The 10,125-nt window shown below is 36.7% G+C and overlaps 1 protein-coding gene across 1 annotated transcript in view; it reads right to left on the bottom strand.

Moving 5' to 3' along the window:
- Window positions 1-4,081: 4,081 nt before the first annotated feature.
- Window positions 4,082-10,125, bottom strand: part of LOC132128921 (synaptotagmin-2-like) — a 43,240-nt gene continuing 37,196 nt past the window's right edge. The window contains exons 5-9 of the mRNA XM_059540324.1: window positions 8,276-8,443; window positions 8,013-8,180; window positions 6,886-7,003; window positions 5,647-5,780; window positions 4,082-5,565 (exon numbers count right to left, since the gene is read on the bottom strand). Coding sequence (XP_059396307.1) covers window positions 5,350-5,565; window positions 5,647-5,780; window positions 6,886-7,003; window positions 8,013-8,180; window positions 8,276-8,443 — 804 coding nt within the window. The 3' untranslated portion in view covers window positions 4,082-5,349. The remainder of the gene's footprint in view (window positions 5,566-5,646; window positions 5,781-6,885; window positions 7,004-8,012; window positions 8,181-8,275; window positions 8,444-10,125) is intronic.

Here is a 10,125-nt window from a genome sequence, read left to right as displayed (position 1 = left end):
CTATTGTTTAATTCATGTGTAATATGTATAAGTTCCATCAAGTAGCCATTTCTCATCAGACCAACAAAAGACTTAAAAAAGTTAAGTAAACTACTGTATAAAGTTCTTTACTTTAGTACTTTTTTTTGTAATAAATGTAATAACATCAGTAGACAAGTAGTATACTTATACATGTACTATTTCAATACTTTTTGGGAGTAAATTGGGAGTAAATTAGTATAATGTAGTACAGTAACCTACAAGTGATCTTATTGGTTAGTTTACTAGTTATATAATTATTTTTTCTTTGAGAACACACTAAAGAATACTCCCAGTAAACCACTTGTTTATTAGCTTTCATACTACTTTTATACTACATACTAAGTACTATAAGTAAATAACATCATATACATTATATGGTTATTTATTAATTTCACCTAAAGAAGACTTGCTGCATAAAAACTATTAAACTAGTAGTTTACTGAGAGTATATTTTGATGTGTACCTTCATAAACTGTCAACTAGAACTTGTAGACCAACAGTACATAAAGTACAGATAATAAAGAAGCACAAAACTAGCTGCGTACTGAATATTTACTACTGTTACACTGAAAGTACGTTTTCAGAAACTAAAAAGGGGCCGAATTTAGTCCCAAGAGGTTTGAAATAGTTTGAAATTAATTGAAATTGTACCCATACAAGTACACAGATAATAGAATACTTACTACATTAAGAATACTTGGAAAATAGAAGGGTTTTGCAAGTCACTCTTACCAGCTTTTATTAAATATCTGCTTCTGAAGCCACAAAACAGGTTGTAATTGTGGGTCAAACATAAAGCAAGCAAACATAAGGGATTCAGTGTTAATATAATAACACCACAAACAGAGATGTGTGTAATTAAAAGGCCTTTATTTTCTCATTTGTTTCAGTACAGAGCTGCTAACACACATGGTAAGTCTGTAGAGCTATTTGGTTCCCTTGACGTCTTTACAAAGATTGCTGATGCTCATGTACTGTCCACTAGGTGGTTGTGGGAAGAGTCTGTGAGCAACGTTTTCTCAAAGTGTCCCATCAAGGGCTAAAGCATGCGACTGATCCACACTAGGCACGACAATACGGACATGAACACACGCACACGAGAACACCGAAACATGTACAAACATAGCCTGAGGGACAGACCCTCACAATCTCCCACCGACTAAAAGAACAGATCACCACGAAGAGAAAAAAGAGCATTTTACAACTCTAGATAAGCAAAATGAAAAGTGCAAGAGAAGAATCAAATAAAAGAGACACGGTGACAGACTTTTGATTCTTTAATTCCCAGATTTGCAATGTGATTATGCCCAAAGCAGACATGAAGGCATTGGCTAGCATTTAAAAAAAAATATAAAAACGTCTCTGTTATGGGTCGTAAGAGCAGTCTCTCATTGATTTGTATGACGTAAAACAGTCACCGAGAGTTACAAAAACAAGCAAGCTGGATTTATAAGCAGATTTGTACATGGAGAGCAACTTAAATATGAAATCCATCAGCATTTTTTTAAACTGCTCCCAAATATCTTTGCTTTAAAGTAACAACTCCGTGGTTTGCGATCAGGAATGTTTCAAACAAATTTTCATTGTGCACGTTTCCATACAGGCAGAATGGCAGTGCTTGAGTAACTCACAACAAATAATTATTATTTATTAAAGGGTCTATGCATTATTATTAAGGTCACACCTACACACTCAAACCTCAAGCAATGCTGATTGAAATTAATTGGATAAGTCGAACTTCTTATTGTCCGAATGTCCAAATTATAGACTTTTTAGGTATCCCATATTGCATTTTGGATTGTGAATTATTATTAAAATGGTAAAAACAAACAACTTTTTATAGTTATACAACCATTTTAACTGCCCTTTGCCCAAAAATGCATGTGTGTACATATATAGTGGAATGGCAACAACTAGGACCACATGTATATGTTCATACAGACATCCCTAGCACACTTTGTGTTAAATCAAGGTCCTTACAAAACCCATTATGCATCATAAAATCAATAAAAAACATTGAAAAGACACATTATTAACAGAAAGACTGACTATAATGCTTAATTAAGCACATTTTAGGAAACAGTGTGGCCCTGTAGCTTCACAGACTATTTGGAATGTCGAGGAGATTCATCGTCCTATGAAAGGAGATGTTTTAGGATCATCTATATAGCTGAGCTAAAGATTTAGCTCAAGTCTTATGGCTTTATCTTATTCACACTCGCACACACAAACTTACGGTTTATTGGCTAGTTAAACGCTGATCTTATGTAAAAGATTCATAAATAAAAGCTTGTTAGAAAACAATGGGGACTCCAAGTTTTCTATAACACGATTGATAATATTGTGCTCCGGCAATTTTGTTGCCAAGGTAGAAATCAGTTGGTCTGAAAAAAATCACGTAAGAATGACATAAAGTCAGATAAAATGGCAGTAAACGTGACTTCTCTCATTGGCACTAACAGTGAAAAAAATTATAATAAAGTGTATTATTATTATTATTTTTTCATAATGATTGGTTGGGAGTGGTTGGAATATCCACTTGGAGCCCCCGCTGGAAGTTTTGACCTCCCACAAACATATTCTGACAAAGAGACATACAAATATTACTCTGAAAAAAAAATAATTTTGAATAAATAAATAAACGAATACATCGACATTTTGTTCCTTAGCAGTATTAGTAGACGGCAAGCATGCGGCTACGTTTTCATTCTATATTAGTTCACACAAAGCACTTAACATACAGTATTTGCTCATGATGTCCAGGCATGGATTAAATATGAAAATGAACATTAGTCTAGTATACTTCATATTCTTTCCAATACCCACTCACAGAAAATAAATACATATTTGATTCGATTAGAAAATATACACAGTATCTTAAGCCCCTCCGTTATGTTACTAAAATGACAAAGAACGCCTACTTAGGTACACAATATTTTGTATTATTTTTATTCTTTTGCTTCATCTCTGAAACATGCGCATCTTTTTGTACTTTAACATGCAGTATCATAAAGTAGGAACTATGCATATAGAGGTCAAAATACACGCCTATGGGTTTGGGTTTGGGGTGGTAGTAGCAAGTTGCGATTTTTTTGTGAAAGTTCTTTAGAATGAGGGACATATTAACGCAAGAGACTAAACCTAAGAGTAAACAAAGAGTGATTCCTAAAATGAGGTTTCGATACGATACTAGTGGAAAAAGAAAAGCATGATGTCATATAAACAAATGATAAATAATCACACATTCATTAGACATGAAAATGTCACATTGCACTATGAATGTGGATGGAAATACCTACTATTCCACAATCGAACATCAGAGTTATTGCAACTCATACGGAGACGTCACTGAAGCAACTTTTAAATGCCGCAAAAATTTTGCCGCAATCTTCAGATATTTTTAGGTTTGAATGACACAGAATGGTTTCGTTATGTTTGATTATATTTGATTTAAACTAGGAGAATATATAAGATAGCCCCTAAAAGCAATTAGAGTGATGTTGCATGTTGTTTGAATACATTACCACAGAGATGTTAGTAATGCAGGAAAAAGCCGCTAAAGTGACATTTCCTTATGAGAATGAATTGGTTTTTATTGGGTTACAGCTTGTACACAACAAAGTCTCCATAAAGTCTATACTCAATAAATGGTGCTTCAAAAAAAGTATTGATCCAATTCAGGCTTGCAAATTTGCTTAATTTCCCACCTATTTAATAACTGAACAAATATCACAAGATACCATCATTGCCAAAAGAGTTCCTACAGGCAATATGAGGATAAAACACACAAAGATTTAGTTCTGTCGGTCTTAAGCATAATGATATTCTGAGATCCACATCCTCACACAATGACTCATACTGTAAGCCCTAAAACAGCTTTCAAATGATACAAGCTCCCGTTTTAAACAAATGCAAACTCTTACAACTCCAATCAAGAATGCGGCATCACAAAAGCAAGTATTGAGACTGATAGAGCAACATGTATAGAATGCAGTTCCAGTAGTGCAAATAAGTTCAGCGGTTTGGTAAGATGTGCAGTAAATACACACATAACAGTGCCTTCTATCAGCTCTTCTCGTGAAACCATAAGAACGTCTGGTTTAAACCATGAATAAAACACGAAAACAAAAAGTGATGGAAGTTCTCAAAGGAATAGTTCATTCATGTTTTTTGAAACCCGTATGACATTCTTTCTTTCGTCCATACAAAAGGAGACATTTTGAAGAATGTTCACACTGAAAGCCAATGGTGACCAAGCCTGTCAAGCAAGATTTTAGTCAAATTTTGTGAAAAATAACCTAAATTTCAGTCTGTCAGATCATCAGAAGACTTGGAATTTAAGTCAATGATTCATATTTTTTTAAGCTTCACTGCCTCTGGATCATCAGTCACCTCCACTGTCTGGAAAAGAGCAGCGTGAACATTCTTTGAAACATCTCCTTTTGTGTTCCATTGGCGTAAGAAAGAAAAGTGAGTAAACAATAACTTAATTTTAATTTTTTTATGAACTATTCCTTTAATGAGAGGGTTCAGAACATCAAAAATGTACAAAGCATTGACTGGAACAAAAACACACCTTCATTTAAAGTGCTCAGGCAGAATACATTTACTACAAGAAATCAACGCAAAGAAGCAAATACACCGATGCTAACAGGAAGACGTTCCTGGCAGCTAAGAATTGCTTATTTCATGATGTTTCAAGGCTTGTCTCCTTTTTGACAGGGTTTGTTAGGATGTTGGGCAGTGGAAGAAGCCAGCTGACAGCTGGAACTGAAGAATGGAAGAAGAGGTTGTTTCGCAGGCAGTGTAATCGACACCTGAAAGATCCCTTCTGGTTGGGCAGGAGCATCTAGTCCAACTATCTCTCCAGTTCCCACATTTTATTTGATTTTTTTTATTATTCACAATGATTACCAATTCTTCACTGTCCTTTCAGACTCAACAAAAGTAACAGAACTGATTTTATCTAGATGACCAGAGAATCTAGAAGGAATGTGTTAAATTAGGCAGTGGAAGAGGCAGTGTTTTCTATCCCTGGTCCCCGATGGAAAACTGGAATGCTGTTGGATATCTGGGTGTGAGTGTGAGCTTACATCTCTTCTGGAGGATATACAAACCTATGAGCTTGGCCTGTCTTCAGGAACATCTGTGGAAAGAGTCTCTCTGCACATCTCATTTTAGCTGTAGATAATACCTCTAGTCATGTGGCCCATGGCTGTAATTCAGTGCTGATTGAGTAAGATGACTATAGTGTGCATGTTGAAAAGTGAAAGAAAGGAAGGAAGGGGGGAGTTAAAGGTGAGAGGGAGGGAAGGAAGAAGCACAGGATTACTTCTTGGCAGTGAGGGCTGCTAACGTGGCATCCACCTCCTCCTCAGGTTTGAGTGGATGCCACTGAGCGATGGGCCTGCGTGGGTTCGCCAGCATGTCGGACCAGTGCCGGAGCTCAGTGCCCTGCGCTTTGCTGCCCACCCAGATCTTCCCGATGGCGTCATTCTTGCCGATCTTATCGTAGTCGAGCACCGTGATCACAGCTTGTATTTTCTAGGAAGGAACAGATATTGCACTTAAAGTTTGAAGGAGCAGGAAAAGGCGAGCTCTTGTGTTGTGATGTGTAGAGCGTACCTGCATCTGGTCCTGTGGGATCTCAAAGCTGAAAGACTCATTGTAGTACGGGTTCAGGGTGTTCTTCTTCACAGTCGTCTTCTTCTTCTTCAGCCGCTTGCCATTCTGCAGAAGATGAATCTTCACGTAGGGATCTGCAGAGGTTTATCAGAACAGGGAGTCATATATTTATATATTTATATGTTGTATGTGTGTATGTTTCAGTTGCCATCTTGTGCAACTTTGGTTTGTGACTAGACTCCTTAAGGTTTTCCTCAAAGGAATGAGCTCTACCTTGAAGACTGTGTTCTAGCATATTTCAGATAATCCAGTGTTGATATTTTAAAACTATGAAAAATCATATTCAGTAAATGAACTAAAGCTGAAATCAAACAAAATATTACATGAAATAAAATTGAAGTCGAAGCACGAAAACTATAAAAAATAGATTACTAAAAAAAAAAAAAACTGGAAAAAAAACAAACACACACACACACACACACACACACACACACACACACACACACACACACACACACACACACACACACACACACACACACACAACATATAACCTAAAATAAATTAAAATTAAAAAGCTAATTCAAAATATTAATAAATACCTTATAGTATATGATTTATACGAAAATAAGACTGTACCCCACAGAACTGTAATAAGCAGGCTAACCAGCTCTGAAGGAAAATTGCAAGCTTATGAATCACTCTTTCCAGGGGTCAAACCTGCAACCAACCCTGTGCTTATATCATTAGGCCACCAACACCAGGTCTGTTCTATAAACACCTCCAATTTTTCTTTAAGATTGGAAGGTTAAGGCTTGTTTGGTCCCTTTTATGCTGGTGCAGCGTGTTGTTCTCAGAGCCGCCAGCAGCAGATGGCAGCAGTGAGGACCGACTGAAGGAGATGTGTGCACTGCACAAGCAGGACTGCAGAGTCAGCATGTGTGGGCTATCTCTTCTGCACTGACACTAAAGCACAGGCGTGACACAGACGCACTGCTGCAGCACAGAGGCCTGTGCATGTCTGGCAGAGACATGACAAATCAATGAAGTCATTAAAAAAGAAACAAAGGATGAGTTATGTGTCATACTCGCAAACTGAAGAGAGAAAACAGAAATAAAAAAAAATATTTTTGAGGGGTTATAGCATATGCAGGAACATCCAGTCTTCTTCGTGAGTTTATCTCTACCCATTTTCTGGTGGAGAGAGAAGAGACAAGGCACTGCTTTGTGTGTTGGTACCTGAAAGTCCTCCAACATCCATCTTTTTCAGGTTCTTAGCTTCGAGGATACAGATGGTGAGTTTTCCAGCTGTAGGTACATAGCGCAGAGAGATGCAGATATCCCCAAGCTTTTCAGGCTGTGTTGGGGAAAATGACATGGGCAGTTTTAAAGGAACAGTTCACCCAAAAATTTGTCCTGGGAGAAGTTGTGAATTTTTTTTTTTTTTTTTTTTTTTTGCGAGGCTGCCTTTATTTGTTCAGAAATACTTGATTTGAAATATTTGAAAATTTTAAAATAACTATTTACACTTTGAATATATGTTAAAATGTAATTTATTCCTGCGATGTAAAGCTATATTTTTAGCATCATTACTCCAGTGTTCAGTGTCACATGATCCTTCAGAAATCATTCTGATATGCTGATCAATGCTGCTCAAGAAACATTTGCTATTATTATCAATGTTGAAATGATATTCAACATTGATAGATATAGAGATAGATATCTAGAAAGTAATACTTTTATTCAGCAAGGAATGTTTCCACTAATACTAAAATATTATGCTATTATATAACACAGTTTTAAACATAGGCCTGTATAATAAGAACCATTATTAATAATTGAGCACTAATAACTGATAATAACTGAGTATCAAATCAGCATATCAGAATGATTTCAAAAGGATTACTTTAAAGTGAAGACTGGAGTAGCGATGCTGAATATTCAGCTTTACATTACAATTTACAATATATTCACACAGAAAACTGTTATTTTAATAAAATCTCACACTATTACTGCTTTTACTGTTTTTTTAAGCAAATAAAAGCATATTTGTTGAGAATAAGAGACTATGTTCAGTTTAATTGCATGAAAAAAGAGTAGCTTGAACATTCTGCTGCTAACATATTTTTGTTTCCTGCGGTTTGGCACAACATGGGAGTAAATGAAGTAAATGAATAAAACATCAATAGTGTCCCATCAAACAGTCATTTTAATGGAAACGTGATAAGGTAGAAAAGAACATGATTATGTAACATTATGGGTGTAAAAGCGTTTTTAGAGGCGATGGTTCATTAACTCTCATTATTATTAGTGGACGACAGCTGCTAGTTAACATGAAGTGAATGACAGATGCAGGACGGATGTACCTCTTCTTTCTCTGCGCTATCCAGGTCTCTCCATTGCTCGATAGGTTGTGCCAGGTCCAGGGTGTTCATGGGAATCTTCACCTCACCGATCACATCATGCTTCGAGAAACGGTCGAAGTCGTACACAGACATGACCAGAGTCTTTCCTCCCATTTCAGTGAATGGAATCTAGAAATCAATCAACATCAGCTCATGAGTATTTTCAAAGTGTTGGGTGTCAAAACCTGGCATAAACTGGTAATGTGCTGTAACAGATACTCTACCTTAAAATGGAAAGTCTCATTGAAGACGGGATTGAGGGTTTTCTTGTGCACCTTGGTGTCAAACTTCTTCTTCTTGTCTGGGAGAATGAAAACTTTGACGTATGGGTCTGAGGTGCCACCACTGTCCATGGAGAGAAGATCTGCAGCTTGCAGGATGCCCACTGTCAGCTACAGGATAACAGTGTCAGTCTTTACTGAGCAAAATCTGCTGTAACCTTTCATATGACTGCTGGTTATGCAACAAAAGTATAATGGAACCAGCATGATTTTTTATTTTCTAAATCTGGCACAATCTGGAGCATCACATTGAAGTCAAAAAATTTCCAGTGACTGTCAAACCTAGTAGCTTTATGTTGGTCAGCATGGCAAATTTGCATGAGAAATATAAACCAGTTGCAAAAATCTGCATAAAATATTTTGCCCTTATTCAGAATTCTAGAATGCATATATCTCTTTTGAAATGACTGGATTTCCCCCCTGAAAATGGTAAAAAAAAGGTGCTATGATCACATATTTAACTAAAACTAAAACCATAAAAAATTATTTATAAAGTATAAATAGTAATTAACTTTATAGAATAAATACCTACTGTATCACTGAAATACAATACAATATATTAAAAAACACTACAAATAAATCAAATATACATAAAATACAATAAATAAATCTGAAATAAAATTAATAAAAACTATTTAAACATTTTTAAAAATACAACAGAAACAAAACTACAAAAAATGTAACTAATCTAAACTAAAAAAAAAAAAAAAAAAAAAATTAATAAAAACGTCTCGGTTACGTATGTAACCCCTCGTTCCCTGAAGGAGGGAACGGAGATGTTACATCTGTGACTGACGAAACTGGGATCTCGCTAGAAAGACAATTCGCCTTTGATTGTTAACAAAACAAGCCAATGAATATTGGCGTGCAAGATTTTCATCGCGCACCCCACCATGCAGCACAGGTATAAAAGGAGATCATGTGCAGTCGCACATTCAGTTTATCGTTGTGGAGCTGAGACGGAAGAGAATTTATTAGAAAAGAAACAAGTCACTGGAAAAAGCCGAACACAAAACTAACACGATAAAAGCGGCCGTTTGTTTGCATGCTTTGTTAAATATTTAAATCCAAAAGCATCAATGTTTTACTATAATAAGTGATACATTAATCATAATGAATTAATTTATCAGGATTTAAAATTAGTCACACAGAAGTAAAGCGTTATGAACAGCCTGCTTATTCAGTCGAGTCTGTTTCTGTTTATTTGTGGTCACAGGAACCTATATACATCACTACATGGAGCTAAACTCTTGAGACGAGACCATGTTTACTCTGGTAATGTTAATGCTTAACGTGCAGTCTTTTGCATCGCTTATAAATATTTCTGCCTTGTATGGTGATTACAATCCACACCAGATCAATTGACTGAAAGTTTGCTCTTTTTAGCTCAACTTATTTTAAAACATTTTTAATGCTGGTGTTATAGCTGTTATCTTTCTGAAATGATCCGCGGCGCTGACGCTCTCCAGATGCGGAGAAACTCCGCCTTTGTTCATAACCACTCCTCTAGTCTCAGCTGGCCTGCTTTGGCCCAAGATTTTCGTCTGGCCAAAAATAACGGGGCATTGGCCCTGAGGAAGCACCGATGAGGCACGATCAGGCCCGGAAGTGACAGTGGAAATGCGATTGGCCCTGGCACGCACTAGCATGCCAGCTTTTGGCCTGACAGTGGAAACGCGGCTATGGACTGGCCATAGGGCAGTGCTACGTATGGAAGTCCCTGCGGTAGACTCAGCCCACCTGGGGTGAGATCACTACACAGCAGAGATGGCAGAGAGATCTCTGCCAGGGAA

This window comes from Carassius carassius, chromosome 46 (assembly GCF_963082965.1).
Source record: "Carassius carassius chromosome 46, fCarCar2.1, whole genome shotgun sequence".
NCBI classification, from domain to species: Eukaryota; Metazoa; Chordata; class Actinopteri; order Cypriniformes; family Cyprinidae; genus Carassius; species Carassius carassius.
The sequence above is the reverse complement of the archived record's forward strand: the minus strand, read 5'-3'. Positions and strand labels throughout refer to the sequence as shown.